At 36.5% G+C, this 19,215-nt stretch overlaps 1 protein-coding gene across 1 annotated transcript in view; it reads right to left on the bottom strand.

Moving 5' to 3' along the window:
* Positions 1-15,670, bottom strand: part of LOC109701281 (snake venom 5'-nucleotidase-like) — a 56,349-nt gene extending 40,679 nt beyond the window's left edge. The window contains 1 exon segment of the mRNA XM_074075340.1: positions 15,483-15,670. Within this exon segment, the coding sequence (XP_073931441.1) occupies positions 15,483-15,670 (188 nt within the window).
* Positions 15,671-19,215: the final 3,545 nt, after the last annotated feature.

Below are 19,215 nucleotides of genomic sequence, written 5' to 3'. Positions count from 1 at the left end.
CATCTCTCCCATTTTTTTTCTTTCTTTTTTTTTCCCTCTCCTCTCTTCCTTTTATCTTTCCTTCTCGTTCTCTTTTTTATCCTTCTTTCTTGGTTTTGTTACTATTAATATTGTAACCCAGCTAATACCAAATTACACATAGTCCAGGGACAGAAAATGTACCTAGTGGAAATATGGGAAGAAGAAAAAGGGATGGAAACCATTCTCCTCCTCAAAAATAAAGTACTACAGGATTTAGAGCAAAATGAAGAAAAAATGATACCCAGACCCAGACTCCAACAAAACAAAGATAAACTATACCAACAAACCCAACAAAGACCACAAGAACACTCTGAAAGAAGAAATTCTACAAGTAATTAATGATAATTTCATAGAGATGCTACTAGACATGGTCAACCAAAATGTATAGGAGGCACTCAAGAAAGTCCAAGACAACAAAACTCAAGAATATGAGGAAACACAGAAACAAATAATGAAATCATAGGAGCCCTAAACAAACACCAAACTGAAACAAAGATCACCATAGTAGAGAGATAAATGAATTAACGGCAAAAATTGACAATATTAAAGAAGAAGTAACCCATAATATGGAAAACCTCAGAAAAAAGAATGAAACAGAAATACAAAACAAAATGAAAGTCCATTCCACCAGAATAGAACAAACAGAAGATAGAATCTCAGAACTTGAAGATGAAATGGCAATTAAAGGAAAAACTGAAGAACTATTAGTTAAACAACTCAAGACCTGTGAAAAGAAAATGCAAGAACTCACAGACTCCATCAAAAGACCAAACCTGAGAGTCATGGGCATTGAAGAAGGAGAAGAGGTGCAAGCAAAAAGAATGCATAATATATTCAACAAAATAACAGAAAATTTCCCAAATCTAGAGAAAACTATGCCCATTCAGGTATAGGAAGCCTCCAGAACACCGAACAGACCTGACCAAAATAGAGCTACCCCATGATATATCATCATTAAAACAACAAATACAGAGACTAGAGAAAGAATATTGAAGGCTGTAAGAGAGAAAAAACAAATAACATACAAAGGTAAACCCATCAAAATCACAGCAGACTTCTCAACAGAAACATTAAAAGCAAAAAGAGCATGGGGTGAGATCTTCCAAGCACTGAATGAAAATAACTTTAATCATAGCATACTTTACCCAGAAAAACTATTATTCAAAATAGATGGAACAATAAAAGTCTTCCATGATAAGCAGAAATTAAAACAAATATGACCACCAAGCCACCACTAAAAAAAGATTCTCCAAGGAATTCTGCACACAAATAATGAAAGCAAATGAAACCATAAAAGGGCAGGCAATACCAAACCACAGGAGAAGAAAAGGCAAGAAAGTACAGAGCAATGTTGATTCAGCTACACATAATCAAACTCTTAATCAACAAAGACAATTACATGACAGGGATCACCATATACTTATCAATAATAACACTGAATGTTAATAGACTAAATTTCCCCATCAAAAGACACTGACTGGCAAACTGGATTAAAAAGGAAAATCCAACAATCTGCTGACTACAGGAGACCTGCCTCATTGAAATAAGCACTGGCTGAAAGTGAAAGGCTGGAAGAAGATTTACCAAGCCAATAGTCCCCGAAAACAGGTAGGAGTAGCAAAACTCATCTTGAACAAAGTAGACTTCAAACCTACATTGATCAAATGAGATAAAGAAGGACACTCCATACTAATAAAAGGGGAAATATACCAAAAGGAAATAACAATTATCAACCTATATGCACCCAATGTCAATGCACCCAATTTCATCAAACATACTCTGAAGGACCTAAAAACATACATAAACTCCAACACAGTGATAGTGCAAGACCTTAATACTCCCCTATCACCAATAGATAGGTCATCCAAACAAAAGATGTCAATAAAGAAATCCTAGAACTAAATCACACCATAGATCAAATGGACCTAGCTGATGTCTACAGAATATTTCATAGAACTTATACACAATACACATTCTTCTCAGCAGCCCATGGAACCCTCTCAAAAATTGATATTATACAGCAAAAAGCAAGCCTCAACAAATATAAGAAAATAGACATAATCCCATGCATTCTATCTGACCACAATGCATTAAAACTAGAAATCAACAACAAAAACAGCAGAAAAAAACATGCAAACAATTGGAAGCTGAACAACACATTGCTCAATGACAAATAGGTCATCAATGAAATAAAAGAGAAAATTAAAAGGTTCCTGGGAGTTAACGAAAATGAAAACACGACCTACCAGAACCTATGGGACACAGCAAAGGCAGTCCTAAGAGGAAAGTTTATAGCCAAGAGTGCATACATTAAAAGGACAGAAAGATCTCAAATCAATGACCTAAAACTACAGCTCAAACTCCTAGAAAAACAAGAATAAGTAAATCCCAAAACAAGCAGAAGGAAAGAAATAATTAAAATAAGGGCTGAAATGAATGAAATAGAAACCAAACAACCATACAAAGAATTGATGAAACAAAAAGCTGGTTCTTTCAAAAAATAATAAGATTGACAGAACCCTGGCAAACCTGACTAAAATGAGGGGAAAAAAACCCAAATCAGTAAAATCAGAAATGCAAAAGGGGAGATAACAACAAACACCAAAGAAATCGAGGAAATCATCAGAGACTCCTTTGAGAGCCTATACTCTAATAAATCTGAAAATCTTGAAGAAATGGACAGATTTCTAGAAACTTACAACCACCCAAAACTGAACCAAGAAGATATTAATCACCTGAATAGATCTATAACACAAAAAGAAATTGAAGCAGCAATCAAGAATCTCCCCAAAAAAGAAAAGTCCAGGACCTGATGGATTCACTGCTGAATTCTATCAGACATTTAAGGAAAAACTAATACCAACTCTCCTTAAACTGAACCACGAAATTGAAAGGGAAGGAACACTGCCTAACTCATTCTATGAAGCCACTATTACTCTCATCCAAAAACCAGACAAAGACACCTCCAAAAAGGAGAATTATAGGCCAATTTCTGTAATGAATATTGATGCAAAAATCCTTAATAAAATAATGGCAAACCAAATCCAACAATACATCAGAAAGATTATAAACCATGACCAAGTCGGCTTCATCCCAGGTATGCAGGTGTGGTTCAACATATGCAAATCTATAAATGTAACACAGCACATCAATAGAAGCAAAGACAAAAACTACCCGATCATCTCAATAGATGCAGAGAAAGTCTTCAAAAAGATCCAACACCACTTCATGATAAAAGCTCTAAGAATACTAGGAATAGAAGGAATGTACCTCAACACTGTAAAGGCTATTTATGACAAACCTACAGCCAACATCATACTTAACAGTGCAAAACTGAAAGCATTCCCCCTAAAATCAGGAACAAGACAAGGGTGCCCACTATCCCCACTCCTATTCAACATAGTACTGGAATTTCTAGCCAGAGCAATTAGGCAAGAAAAAGAAATAAAAGGAATACAAATAGGTAAAGAAACTGTCAAAATACCTTATTTGCAGATGACATGATCCTATACCTTAAAGACCCAAAAAACTCTACCCAAAAATTCTTAAGACACCATAAACAGCTACATTAAGGTGGCAAGATACAAAATCGACCTACAAAAATCATTAGCTTTTCTACACACCAACAATGAACAAACTGAGAAGGAATACATGGAAACAATTCCATTCACAATAGCCACAAAAAAAAATCAAATACCTAGAAGTAAATTTAACAAAAGATGTGAATGAACTCTACAAGGAGAAGTACAAACTCCTGAGGAAAGAGATTAAGGAAGACTACTGAAGATGGAAAGATCTCCCATGCTCATGGATCGGTAGAATCAACATAGTAAAAATGGCTATACTACCGAAAGCAATCTACATGTTTAACGCAATTCCCATTAAAATCCCAATGACTTACATCATGGAGATTGAAAAATCTACTCTAAAGTTCTTTTGGAAACACAAGAGACTGCAAATAGCCAAGGCAATACTCAGAAAAAAAAGCAATGCTGGAGGTATCACAATACCCAACTTCAAACCATATTACAAAGCCATAGCAATAAAAAACAGCATGGTACTGGCATAAAAGCAGACATGAAGACCAGTGGAACAGAATAGAAGATCCAGATATAAATCCCCACAACTATACCCACCTCATTTTTTGACAAAGGTGCCAAAAACATACAATGGAGAAAAGACAGCCTCTTCAACAAATGTTGCTGGACAAAGTGGTTATCCATCTGCAAGAAACTGAAACTAGATTCATATCTATCACCCTGTACTAGTATCAACTCAAAATGGATCAAAGGCCTAAATATCAGACCTGAAACTCTGAAGTTACTACAGGAAGGAGCAGGAAACACTCTGGAACTAATAGGTATAGGCAAAGACTTCCTCAATAGAATCCCAGCAGCCCAGCAGCTAAGAGAAAAGATGAATAAATGGGACTTCATAAAATTAAAAAGCTTCTGCACAACAAAAGAAATGGTCTCTAAACTGAAGAGACCACCTACAGAGTGGCAGCAAATATTTGACAGCTATACATCAAACAAGGGACTGATAACCAGAATATACAGGGAACTTAGGAAACTAAACCCTCCTAAAATCAATGAACCAATTAAAAAATGGGCAACTGAACTTAATAGAGCTTTCTCACAAGAAATTCAAATGGCAAAAAAGCACATGAAAAAATGCTCTCACTCTCTAGCCATAAAGGAAATGCAAATCAAAACCACACTAAGATTCCACCTCACCCCTGTTAGAATAGCCATCATCAAAAACACCACTAACAACATGTGCTGGAGAGGATGTAGGGAAAAAGGAACCCTAATCCACTGCTGGTGTGAATGTAAGCTGATGCAACCACTCTGGAAAAAAATTTGGAGGCTTCTTAAAAATCTAAACAGACCTGCTATATGATCCAGCAATCCCACTCCTGGGGATATACCCAAAGGAATGCAACAGTTTCCTCCAGAGGCACCTGCACACCCATGTTTATTGTGGCACTATTCACAATAGCCAAGTTATGGAAACAACTAAGATGCCCCACTATTGATGAATGGATCAAGGAAATGTGGTACTTGTACACAATGGAATTTTACTCAGCCATGAAGAATGAAATCTTATCATTTGCAGGTAAATGGATGGAACTAGAGAACATCATTCTGAAGATTCTGAGGTCAGCCAAGCTCAGAAGACCAAAAATTGTATGTTCTCCCTCATATGCGGACTTTAGATCTGGGGCAAATGCAGCAATGTGGTTAGACTGGGACCACATGACAAGGGGAGAGCACATATGGGTGATATAGAAATAGGCAGAAAACTCAAAACATGAAAGCGTTTGATGTCCCCACTCCAGAGGAGCTAATACAGAAACCTTAAAGCAACAGAGGTTATCACGAGAAGGGGATCAGTAACCCATGTAAAGATCAGTTAGAGATGACTCAACATGGGTCATAACACGTGTACACGAAAGCAATACTAGGAATATTTCTGAATAGCTGTCCTCAACTCAACTAGCAAAAACACTTTGTCTTCCTTATTAGGCTTATCTGTTCCTTCAACAAAACTAGTGATAAAGGCAGAACAGGACCTGCCTGGAACTGTGGAGAATGGGGGCAGACGGGATAAGTGACCCAAACAATGTATGCATATATGACTAAATGAATAATAAAATTTTTAAAAGTTTTTTTAAAAGAATATTTTTTAAAAAACAGAAAATGTATTGCTGTTGAATCTGCATTATCAAAAATACTACAGAAAATTACTCAGGCTGACAAAATGATTCTAGGTAAATTCAACTGAATAAGACATAGAAATGAGAGCCATGGAAATGATAAATATGAAAGTAATTTTTAACTGACTGTTTAAGTAGAAAAATATTGATAAATATGTACATATTATATTAATAAAAGGACATATTAGAAATAAAGGTTAAAATATATGATAATAACACAAAGGAAGTTAATTATAGTTAATATACTATAAGGTTCATATGTTGTTCAGGAAATAACAGAAGACTAATCTGGGGTAGATTGTAATAAAGGAAGGATAGACACATTTATGTGGAAATGGACTAAATACTCCCATTAAATAAGAGATCATCAAAAACTCAAACTGTAATATGTTTACAAGACATGAGTTTTAAATATAAAGACACAAAAAGTTGAAAAAATGGTAAAGGATATATTATGCAAACACTAACCAAAAGAAAACTGATGTGGCTATGTCAATGTAAGATAGAGTTTAAGACAAGAAATACTACTAGAAGTACTCCCACAGATTAAAAAAAGTATACTTTTATACCTTGGAAAGTGCTGACTCAACAGAAAGATATAAAATCCTATATTTGGATGCACCTAGTAACACTGCCTCAAGAGGGATTAAACAAAAGGGGAAATAAAAAAATTCATTATCATAACTGGCATCTCCATATCTGACAATCACCAAACAAAAAATTGTTAAAGATACAAAATATCTGAACAAGATGATTAACCAACTTGACAAAACTGACACACAGAATGCTACACCCAAGGGCTCTGTGTAGTAGCATACTCTTGTAATCCCAGCTACTCAGGAAGTAGAGACAGGAGGATTGTAGTTCAAGGACAGGCAAGGCAAAAAGTTAAGTCAACAAGATGCTGTCTCAAAAACAAGCTAGTGGTATGTGCCTATAATCCCACTGACTTGGGAAGCAAAGACAGGAAAACTGCAGTGTGAAGCTAGTCCATGCAAAATCATGAGACTTTGTCTGAAAAAGAACAAAACACTAAAAGCAAAAGGATTGGGAACGTGGCTCAAGTGGTAGACACGTGTGAGGCTCTGAGTTCAAGCCCCAGTACTTTAAAAAAAAAAAAGAATACTATATCCCAAAAAAAGAATACATTTTTGTTTAAGGGGACAAGAATTATTTAACAAAATAAACCATATGCTGGATTATAAAACAAGTATCAAAACCTTAACGTACCAGCATAAAGGATATTCTCTCTGGTCATAATGAAATTAGATAAGCATTCAACCAATAACAAAAAGATAACTAGAAAAGTTCTAAATGTTTAGAAATTAGGCATCACAAATCTGAATGAGTCATGGGTCAAAGAAAAACTCACCATGGAATTTTGAAGTGAGTAATAATGAAAACAGTGTCCTGTGAAAAGCCCCCTACAGAGCTGCCTGTGTAGGAAATCAAGAACTGTGTATATTTCTGGACTCTATTCTTTTCCATTAATCTAACATAGTACTATATTATCTTAATTATCATAATGTTAGCATGTCTTTTTTATTTTTTATTTTATTTTTATTATCTTACTATTCATATGTGCATGCAAGGCTTGGGTCAGTTCTCCCCCCTGCCCCCACCCCCTCCCTTACCACCCACTCTGCTACCTCCCTCTCCCCCCCACCCCCTCAATACCCAGCAGAAACTATTTTGCCCTTATTTCTAATTTTGTTGTAGAGAGAGTATAAGCAATAATAGGAAGGAACAAGGGTTTTTGCTGGTTGAGATAAGGATAGCTATACAGGGCATTGACTCACATTGATTTCCTGTGCGTGGGTGTTACCTTCTAGGTTAATTCTTTTTGATCTAACCTTTTCTCTAGTACCTGTTCCCCTTTTCCTATTGGCCTCAGTTGCTTTAAGGTATCTGCTTTAGTTTCTCTGCGTTAAGGGCAACAAATGCTAGCTAGTTTTTAATCTTTATAACTTTGGACCAAAGACTTCCTAAGCAGACCAGAAAAAGCACAAATCAGCCAGGCATGGTGGTACACACCTGTAATCCAAGTATGTAGGAAGCTGAAATTATAAATTTTAGGCCAGCCTGGACTATATACAGCAAAATCCTGCCTCAAAATTTTTTTGAAAGATGCAAAAAAAGAAAAATTATAATATAAAATATTGATAAACTGAACTCAGTTCATAGATCTTCTATACAGCAAAATATACTACTAAAAGTGAAAAGACAAACACTGACTAGAGAATATATCTGCAAAGCACATATTCAATAATGGACTCATTCAAAATATATTAACAACTCTTACAAATTAATATTTGAAAATACAGTGAACTTTATTTTTAAAAACATGTTAAAAACAAAAAAACCTTGGAGCTAATGGTATGCACACTTAGGACAGAGGCAAGAGGATAATAAGTTAAAGAGACCAACCTGGCCAACTTAGTGAGACCCAGTCTTAAAATATAAAATAAAAACAAATGTAAAAAAATCTAACTAGAACAAATACAAGTGGCCATTTTTCAAATGGTCAATATCATTACTCAACAGAAATGCAAATTAAACCCACAATGGTATACCACTACATACCTAATAGAATGGTAAAATTAAACAATGTTAAATAGCAAGAATGTGGAGCAAGTAAAACTCTCATACATTGCTGATGGAGATATAAATTGGTAAATTTTTGGGGGGAAATGTCTGACAGCATCTACTCAAGCTATACATATGCCTGCATGTGACACAAGAATTACTGCTGGGCATACACCCAACAGAAATATGATTGCTTCTGTCCACCAAAAAAGTTATGTAAGAATGAAGTAGTAATGATTTCATAATAACAAACATTAGAAACAGTCCAAATGTCCTTCAGCATTAGAACACAAAAATAAGTAGTGGTATAATTCACACATCAGAATACAACTCAACAATGAGAAAGAGGGAGAGGAGAAGATGGTGTGTTAGAAATACCAACACTATTCCTGAGTCTCCATGAACCTGAAATAAAACCACAGGTACATGGCTACAAGGAAAGAGTGGCAATTTAGAAAGGCAGGGAGGGTACCAGTAAAAGAATAGAAAGTTAAAAACCAGGGGAAATCAATAAATACTGAGCTTATACTTTATAAGAGAAACAAAGAGAAAACTTCACTTGGGTGGAGCCCAGAGCAGCCCAGGGTCCTAAGTACCTACCCTGAACAGTGCCAGCCACTGGAGCAGGAAAATTTTGCAGAGTGAAATCTAACCCACTCAAACCCTAGACCTACAATGTATTTGTATGACAAAAGAGACAGCCATTTTGCAGAACACCAATCCAATGGGCTAGGAAAAAGATGGCAAACCTTGCAACAGATAACCTGGAGCTAACAGGCACCTGAGTCCCTCACCCAGAGCAAAGTACAAGCACAGAATGAGACACGGGAGTGGCCAAACTCCATGGAGTATGCCCCAACCTGCCTCTTCCCTAGACCCACAGTCACATGGGGCAAGAGCTCTATCATCAGCCACACTGCAAATAGAGAAACAGCCTGGCAGGCTGGGAAGACAGCAAACATCTCTGTGCAAAAGCAGGAGCTACCCAGAGTACTGAGTCACCTGAACAGGGTGAGGAGAGGATGTAGGAGTGGCAATATTTAATGGAGTACACCTGGACCCACTAGCTACACATGGAGGCCTCTCTAATCCCACCCAGTCGCTGCCACACGCACTTGGATGCCCAGCCCCTACCAGGATGGCTGTAGTGGGATGTAGCATCCCACTCCCAGAGCAGCTCTGCCCCATAGAACCGCTGCTCCTCCAGAGGGCCTTGCTAGCACTCCATCCAGCTGCCGACCAGGCCAAGAGACTTAAGCCAACTAACAACCACCATACCCAGGCTGTGCCCAGAGAGAAATCACAAGCAATTCACAAGGAGAGAACATATCAGATGAACCACAGACAGAATACTTATGGCCAGAGGTTGGAGTAAGAACACCAGCTGCACTGATGGAGCACAGCTGGTAAATACTTTCCTCCTCAAAAAAGTAATAAATACAGAATTTTTAATTTTTATTATATTTTATTTTGTTTTTTGTTATTCTTAATTTTTTATCCTTTTCGTTCCCTGACTCTACAGTCTAACTCTGCAATAATTACACTGCATTCTCACACACTAAAATGTCATATATCCTCAACCCACATACTTCACCCCCTTTCCTCAATTTCCTTTTTCCTTTCCTAACTCCTCTTCTTTTTATTAGGTAATTCTTCATTTGTATAGACCATTTGTTAGGACATAAAGTAAGTCTTAATAAATATAAGAAAATTGAAATAACAGCCTATTATTATATTAGGCCACCATGGAATAAGACTAGAAATCAACAGCAACATGAACTACAAGAAATGTACATGAAGATTAAACAATACACTTTTGAGTGATCAGTGGGTAGATGAAATAATAAGAGGGGAAATCATAAGATTCTTAGAATCAAATGAAAATGAAAACACAGTCACACAACTGTATTCCTAATTACTCAGGAGGCCAGATAGGGAGAAATGTGGTTCAAGGGCATCTCAGGCATAAACATGAAGCCCTATTCAAAAATAACATGCTGGGGACATGATTCAAGATGCAGAGAAACTGCCTAGCAAGTGCAAGGCCTTGAGTTAAAATCCCAGAACCACTGGGGAAAAAAAGAAAAACAAAACACAAATTAACAGAACCTTTTGGACACAGCAACGACAGTGCTAAGGGAAAGTTTATGCCAATGAGAACCTACAGAAAAAAAATAAGATAACCTGTATCCAACTTTGTACTAAGTGGGGGGAAACAGAACCTATTTCTTCTGAAATCAGAACACACAGGAGTGTCACTTTCTCTACACCGATTCAATATAGTGTTAGTAAGAGCAATGAGGCTCAGAAAGAAATGAAAGGGATACAAATAAGAACCAAAGAAGTCAAACTATTACTATTTTCAGGATATGATCCTATACTTAAAAGACCCTACAGACTTCACCAAAAAAAAAGCCTCTTAGACCTGATAAACACTTTGGGTTAAATAGCAGGATACAAAAATCAATATACAAAAATCAGTAGCTTTTAAATATACCAAAACCAAACCGGCTGAAAAAGAAATCAGGAAAAGAATCGCATTCACAATAGCATCAAAAAAAAAAAAATATCTAGGAATAAACTTAACTAAGGAGGCAAAATACCTCTACAATGAAAACTGTAAAATATTGAAGAAATAATTGAAGATGACACTACAAGATGGAAAGACCTCCCCTGTTCATGAATTGGCAGAATTAATATTGTAAAAATGGCTATACTTCCAAAAGCAATCTCAGTTAATGTAATCCCCATCAAAATCCAATGTCATTCTTCACAGAAATAGAAAAGTCAACCCTGAAACCATACAAAAACATAAAAGATCCCAAATAGCCAAACCAATCCTGAGCAAAAAGGGCAGTGCTGGAGGTATCACAATACTTGACTTCAAATTACACTACAGACATATGGTAACAAGATCAGCATGGTACTGGCATCAAAACAGAAGTAAAGACCAATGGAAAAGAATAGAAGACCCAGGAATGGTCTATACTCAAGAAGTCATGTAATCTTTATTGAAGGTGCCAAAAACATACCTTGGAAAAAAGACAGCCTCTTCAAACAAATGATGTTGGGAAAACTGGATATCCATATGTGGAAGACTGAAACTAGATCCCTGTCTCTCACCCTGTATGAAAATCACTTCATAGGCTGGAAGCATGGCTCAAATGGTAGAGCACCTACCTAGCAAGTATGAGGCCCAGAGTTCAAACGCCAGTACCACCAAAAAAAAAAAAAAATCACTTCATAGGGATCAAATACCTTCATGTAACCTGAAGCTTTCAAACTTACAAGAAAACATAGGGAAAATACTTAAAGATATAGGCATACACAACTTTCTGCATAGGATTCTAATAGCTTAGGAAATAAGAGCAAGAACTGAGAAATGGGACTGCATCAATTAAAAAGCTTCTGTATATCAAAAGAAACAACTACTGGAATGAACAAACAACCTATATAATGGAGAGAATCTGTCAGCTATTCATCAGACAAGGGATTAATATCCAAAATATATAAAGAGCTCCAGAAATTAAACATCAAAAGAATAACATAATTAATAAATGGGCAAACAACTGCATACATGAAGAAATGTTCAGCATCCCTAGTTAATGCAAATCAAAACAACACTGAGACTCCATCTCACCCCAATCAGAATGACTATCATCAAAAACAAACTGTTTTCTTTCTTTTTTTTTTTTTTTGACAAACTGTTTTCAAATCCCTTGAAAGTCAACTCGTGACTTTTCCTTGGGCTTTTTCCAAAACTGAAGACAGCCTATCAAAAATCAATGACATCCATGAATCCATACTTGTCATAGGATGAATTGTGTCCCCCAAAAGATTATGTTGCAGTCCTAACCCCCAGAACATATGACTGTGACCTTATCTGGAAATAGGTTCTTTGCAGACACAATCAAATGAGGTCATTAGATCAATGTCATTATAAGACAAGGAAAATTTGGACACAGAGACACACAGAATATGATGTGAATATGCAACCAGAGATTGAAGTAATACATTTATATGCCAAGAAATACCAAGAATTGTTGACTTTTACCAGTAACTAGGAGAGAGACATGGAACAGATTCTCCCTCACTGCCCTTAAAGAAGTAACTCTGCCATTACTTTGATTTCAACTCCTCCAGATCTTTTTTCTGACAAAAAAAATAATTTTATTGTTTTAAGCCACCCATTTGGCAATATTTTGCTATGCCAATCCTAGGAAACTAATGCAATACTGATATAAGTAAATGACTAAATACATAAATAAGGGAAACACAAATCTCCCATTCAGAAATACTCCAAATAATTTATGTAGATATTTTGTCCTCAATGAGGTGCAGTATAACTCCCTATTCCTTAAGTGTGATCTGTGCATATGGCTTCCTTCCAAATAATACAGCATGGAAAGGGGGGGGGGGTGAAAGGGGAACTTTGCAGTGGAGAAACCTAAGAAAGGTCAACATCAACAGGGATGTCATGTTTGCAATATGTAGCCCTGAAAAGCTGGGATGAAAATAACACTTCCATGGTCTTCCTCCAAAATATAATAACCCAGTATTGTCGGAGTCAGCAGTGGGACCGTTCCTGTGTGATTGGACATCTGGTCCTGAGACCTTTGCCTCAGTTTCTTGGAGCTTTCTCACAAGGCCTGATGCCAAATCACACAGGTACAGTCCCACTGCTGGCTCTGACAGTATAATTCAAAAACCAAAATTCCAAACCAAATCTCAAATAAAGAAAATTTTACAAAAAACCTGACCAATACTCCTTAAAACTAACAAAACTCAACAGAATTCTCGGAAAAAAACCAAAGCTGTCTAATGAGTGAGGAACACCAAATGTAATGTGGTATCCTAAATGGAATTAGGAAACACAAAAAGAACATTACTAAAAACTAAGGATAGCCAAATCAAGTAAGGATGTTGGTTAGTAATAATGTATTCTTTGATTCTATAGTTGTAACAATGTACCACACTGATGTAAAATGTAAATAAGGAAAATAGTGAGCTATTTGTACTATCTCCCTATTTTTTCTGTAAATTTAAAATAGTCTAAATATCATAAAAAAGGAAATAAATCAATGACCAAGAATCAACAGAATTCAGTTCACAATCACCATAGTCAGATTAAGTTATAAAGTCACCATTCAAGACCATTCTTTCAGTTCAGATTGTACCAGCATTTTTCATATTCACCCATTCAAAAGCTGGGACTCAGTATCCACTTTATATCAGACACTATCATAGGTACTAAAAACAATGTGATAATAAAAAAAAGTTTAGCTGATTTGTTCACATCCTGATGCAAATGTAAACACCGTAACATTCTTTAAAGACAATTAAGGGCACATGCAGCTTCCTCACTGATCCTCGGCAGATGAGACCAATTACACATGCCATAGTGTCTTGGACTAGACACTTTTCACTGAAAACATATTGGCAGATTATATGCACAGGTGTATGAAGGCCTACCCCTATGAAGAGATACCTAGTAGCTCCCAAAATGACCAGCCATATAGCAAATGAACTTCTCCACAGAGAAGTCACAGAATTTAAAGAATAGGATTTTCTTCCCAAGATATAGAGATAAAAAAGAACCTGTCTGGGAGAAAAAGAATAAAAATTCTGAAGAGACAAAGGATAGTTGGGAGATTAAGTTATTTACCCAAGTATTTATAGCTATCCACTTCTACCTATATAGTCAGTCAGCTGGCATCTTAAATTAACATTCCCTTTTCAACGCCAATTCCCCACACGAGCTACCGCTTTAAAAATAGCTTAAAGCTCTTGCTACCCAGTATTAAACAACAGAACTGTAGATTTCTTCCTTTTCTCCTCTTTCTGTATATGCACATGTACATACACACACTGTCATATGTTGTCAAGTAACCATGTCTTGTTCATAGTATCTGCTCATATCTTGTTCATAGTATCTCAAAAATCCATCTGTTCCTTTTAATTCTTATTTTCCCACCTGACTGACTTATAACTTTACTCAAAGGGCCTCAATGATTTCTCTTCTTACAGATTTTCTAATCTTTTCTACACACCACCCTTAATATTTTCAAAACACTTCTCGGAGCACATCACAAACACCTTTTTGATCATTCATAAAAACATAGACTAGCCTTAACTACTAGCCACACATTCACCATTTTCTAGGGCACAAAGTTTTATATTCCACTACTTTTTTCAATTATCACCACACTGCCTTACTTTACCACCCATTATATTTTTCTATTTCCTAGTAAATTCTACCTTTGAATCATTGAGAGTGATATAATGCATGAAGCCCAATCTCCTAACTTAGTAAAGCCCAGAGTGGTGAGTAAACTGATTTGCCACCTCTTATCACTTAAATAGAACACACACAAAAATAAAACCTAGAATAACTTTGATCCCCTAAGCTCCAATCCTGAAATTTTTCTTATTTCCACCTATTCACATTCTCCATTCTTTACATAACTATCAAATGTGTTGGTGATGGAACCCCCAACACCTATGCCTTGCCTACGGTAGGCTGACACTCTACTTCTGGTCTATATCCCCAAGTCTGACTTGCTTTCTTTATCACTCAGGGTTATGAGTTTGTAAAAGTCCGGGCAAAAGAGAAAGAAAAAATATGCTTTTAAAAAAAAAAGTTTAGGTCCCTAACCATTTCATAACACAGAAAAGGGTAAATACTAAAACCTAGCATTTATCAATTGCTAATCACAGGTTAGACATTGTGATACATGTATGCTATCAATTACCTCATTTAATCCTGAGAAGTGAAATAAAAATAACTCTCTACAAATGATAAACAGAGTCAAGAAATGTAAGTCCTTCTCCAAGATCACACAAATGGTTGGTTAGTAGACAAGCTGGGTTTGAAACCAGGTTTGGATTAAACGAGGGCATTTCCCATAGGTCACATTTAAATAAAAGGTTTCCATTCTCCTTTTGGCGGGTGCAGACGCTAACTAGTTCTTTGTTCCAGCCACTGGGCGTCTCCTAGTTAAGACTTACTAACTAGCAGCATGGCGTTCTGACAGCTGTGCATAGGGTCTGTGTGGGAGAAACCCTGACAGTTCCAAGCCTTCTTTGCCTGGCTTCCCAAGTCACCACCACCCCTCTTTCCCCTTAAGGATTTGGCAGTAAAGATGGCGGCCCACACCTAGCGGCGCCTCCTACGGGTTCCTCAGGCCTGGGGTCCACGTCGTAAACGTCGTTGAAATGTAGGATGGTCAAGTCACAGGGGCCCAGGGCTCCCGACCGGTCCCCCCAGCTTATGGGAGTGGGCTCTGCCTCCAGCTCTGAGGGCTGAGGCGGTGCCAGTGACGGAGGATCCTCAGCAGCCTCCATTTCCCAGGGGAATGAATCTGTGAGCCTCACTTAGCCTGGAGGCCCGGTGTACAGAATGGCAGCCAGCATATGCGCAGCACGTGATGTCGTGAGACTTACCCTGGCGTGCGTGCGTGCGTGAGTGCGTGCGTGCCTGCGTGCGTGCGGCTACTCAGCGTCTTGCCAGCCCTTGACGCCTGATGTAAAGCCTGGTGCCCCTTGTGTGCTCTTTCCTAGGAAGCAGTTGTTGGCCTAGCAGAGCTCAGAGTTCTGAGAGTGTAGTCGCCTAGTCGCAGTTCATTTCTGTAAAACCTTAATGAGAAAACATTTCTTACTGTGATCTTCATGCCTCTCTTAGAATTTTGTCCTCTTTACAGAAAAATAGGATGCTATTTATCAAGGGCTCTTCAATAAAACTTTTTCTACACCTAAATCCATGTTTCGTCCTTTGTCTGAGGGGGTCCTTCTGTTTGTCCATTAATTTAAAATACCCTTATACCAGGCACTGTATATGGTGCTGATTACAAAAACAATAAAATAGACCCAGCCCTTGCCCTCGGGACACCATACAGGATTTCACATCACCATGACCCCCCCCATTCTTTCCAGACTTTGCCATAATTCTAGGGGTCCTTTTCTGCCTCTAGTGTAATCCAAATGACCGTCCTTCTTTCACTTTTACTTAAGATCTAGGCTATTCACAATTTGTTCTCTTACGTACTACTTGATGCTTCATCTGTAGCTTTGTATCACATCTAATATTATGACCCTTAAGTTATGTCTTCTGTTGTGGTATGGGCTCTGACAATCTTTGTGAGAGCAGACCAAGTGAAAAATTAATGCTTCTACTGAATTATATTTTACACCAGTTATTGTGGCATGATGGAATCTGTCCAGTCAATCAGTTAGGTACTGCCAGAATGTTTCAGCCCCTTGGAATATTGCCGATTGTTCATTTGCTCAATTGAGCTTGGATTAAATGGATACAACTAGAAGAATACAAAGTGTCAACTTTGATCAAATAAGAAAAATAAAACTTGAACAAACAAGTGAAATTAAAGAGCTTGAAATAGTGGCCAAAACAGCCAATAATGTTTAACAAGTAAGTTGTATAAAGCTGTTCAGTCTGTTTTGTGAAGTTAGTGTAATCAAGATTCCAAAGCCAGAGGAAGATAAACCAATAAACTCATTTATAAACGTGGGTATAAAATTACTGCTAGAAAATAACTCTAATAGTACATTTTAAAATGGTATTGCTCAGAGTATTTATCCCAAGAACATTAAGAATGGCTTAACAAAAGAAAATCTATCAATGTAATCAACTGTATCAATATGCTAAAATAGAAAATTAAATGACTAACAGAAAATGATGCCACTTGATAAACTCTTTGATAAGTCTTTCATAAAGCTAGGTAGTTATTAAAAATTCATAAACATCTAAGGAATAAAAAGACCTTACTTAGCTTGCTGTTGTAAACCAACAGCAAACATCTATACAGGAAACTAACTTGAAATATGTTCCCTGTAAAACCAGGAATAAAACAAAGCTGACCCTTATCACTGCTACTGCTTAACAGATTACTGGATATCCTGGAAAATACTGTGAGAAAAAGAAGGGAAGAGGGAATAAAGAGTGTAAGGGAGAAAATAATGCAATATACCAGATTAAGAAAAATAACCAAAACAACAGTAGACAAAGAAAAAGCATTTGATGAAATCCCATGGCCTTTCCTGATTAAACTTTCTCAACAAATGAGAAACAGAAATGAACTCTCTACATGACAAAAGGACATCTCTGTAAAACTCACAGTTAAAAAATTTGGAAAGGCAAGGATGTCCATCGTCATCACTCTTACTCAGCATTAAATTGGATGTTCTAGCCAATGTAATGAGGCAAGAAAAAAGTAATAAAAGACATCCAGATTGGACAAAAAGAAGTAAAACTCTTTTTGTTACATATGACATGATTCTATATGTAGAAATATTTGAGGAATCCAAGTACAAAAAAAGAGAAGTATTTGAATGGGGTATATGCAAATGCCCTATTCTGTTATCACAATAATTCTGTAAATCTAAAGCCTTTTAAAATAAAAGTCTGCTTTTATAAGTACATATGTATATATATATATATATGACTCAATAAAGGAGTTCAGCAAAATCACAAGATACAAATGAATTTACAAACACCAATTATATTTCTTTATACTACCAAAGAATCAAATCTGAAAAGTGAGAGTAAGAAAATTCCATTCACAACAGAACCCAAAATAAAAATATACTTATGAATAAATTTAAAAGATATAACTACCTGTACACCAAAAATGACAAAATATTGTTGAGAAAAAAAGAAGTTCTAAATAAAAGGAGAAATAGTCCATATACATGGCTTTGAAGATTCAACATAATTAAGGTGTCAATTCTTTCCAAATTGATCTATAAATTCAATACAACCTCTATCAAAATTCATGCAATCTTTTTTGCAGAAATTGAAAAACTAATTCTAAAATTTGTATGAAACAGAAAAGCACCAGAGTTGCCAAATTTTTTAATAAGACCACTAATTTTTAATTCATTGAACATATTTCCTTCAATTCTATAAAAATATTCATAATGGTTGCTTGGAAGTCTTAATCTCCACTAAACATCTAAACTCACATGGAATCATTTTTTTACCCATTTTTTTCTGAGTATGAGTCACACTCTCCTGTTTCTTTATATGTCCAATAATATTTGTTGGAAAGTAGACATATAATAATGAGTTGGAGTGACTTAGAATTTTGTTGTGTTTATCTGAATTTTATCATCCTATTGTTTTACTGAATAGTATACTTGCTTGGATCAAATTGCAAACTTTGTCTTACCTGTGTTAGGCAACTATTGATATAAATATTCTAATCTATGGCTTGGTCCTTACTTCCAGATTGCTAGACCAGCTACTGGTGTATATCCTGTTCCTGTGTAACTTGGCAGTCATCCAATGTTTTGGACAGACATTATACTCATACTTGAGCAATCATCCTAAACTTTCCTTATTTTTAAGGATCTCCTGCCCATTTCTGTGCCATTGGCAGTCTCTTTCTTCTGACCCTTCAAGACTTAATTTTCAGCTTTTTTTTTTTTATTCATATGTGCATACAAGGCTTGGGTCATTTCTCCCCCCTGCCCCCACCCCCTCCCTTAACACCCACTCCGCCCCCTCTCTCTCCCAATTTTCAGCTTTATTCTGCCTAAGATGCACGCAATTAAAAAATGCACTTAATTTTTAAAAATGGGTAGCAAATACATCTCTCACCTCTTCTTTTAAGCTCTTCTTTTCACACCACTGCATTGTACTGCTTAACCTGGAGTTTCCTCCACACATGAGAAGTTTAGAAATTTAGACAGAATGTACACTCAGATTTGGGGTCTTGCTTTTTGTTATTGTCCCATTAAGAATTTTCAAAATGTCAGGTGCTTTTTCAGCCATGAAGTCTGATCTGACACCTTGAATTGATAAGACTATTTAGATCTGTGGTTTCCTAACTTTCCAGCCTTGAGGTTGTATGTAACCTTGCAATTCATACCCC

The sequence above is a fragment of the Castor canadensis genome, chromosome 6 (assembly GCF_047511655.1).
Source record: "Castor canadensis chromosome 6, mCasCan1.hap1v2, whole genome shotgun sequence".
In the NCBI taxonomy this organism is placed as follows: Eukaryota; Metazoa; Chordata; class Mammalia; order Rodentia; family Castoridae; genus Castor; species Castor canadensis.
This window is presented reverse-complemented; position numbering and strand designations above follow the sequence as displayed.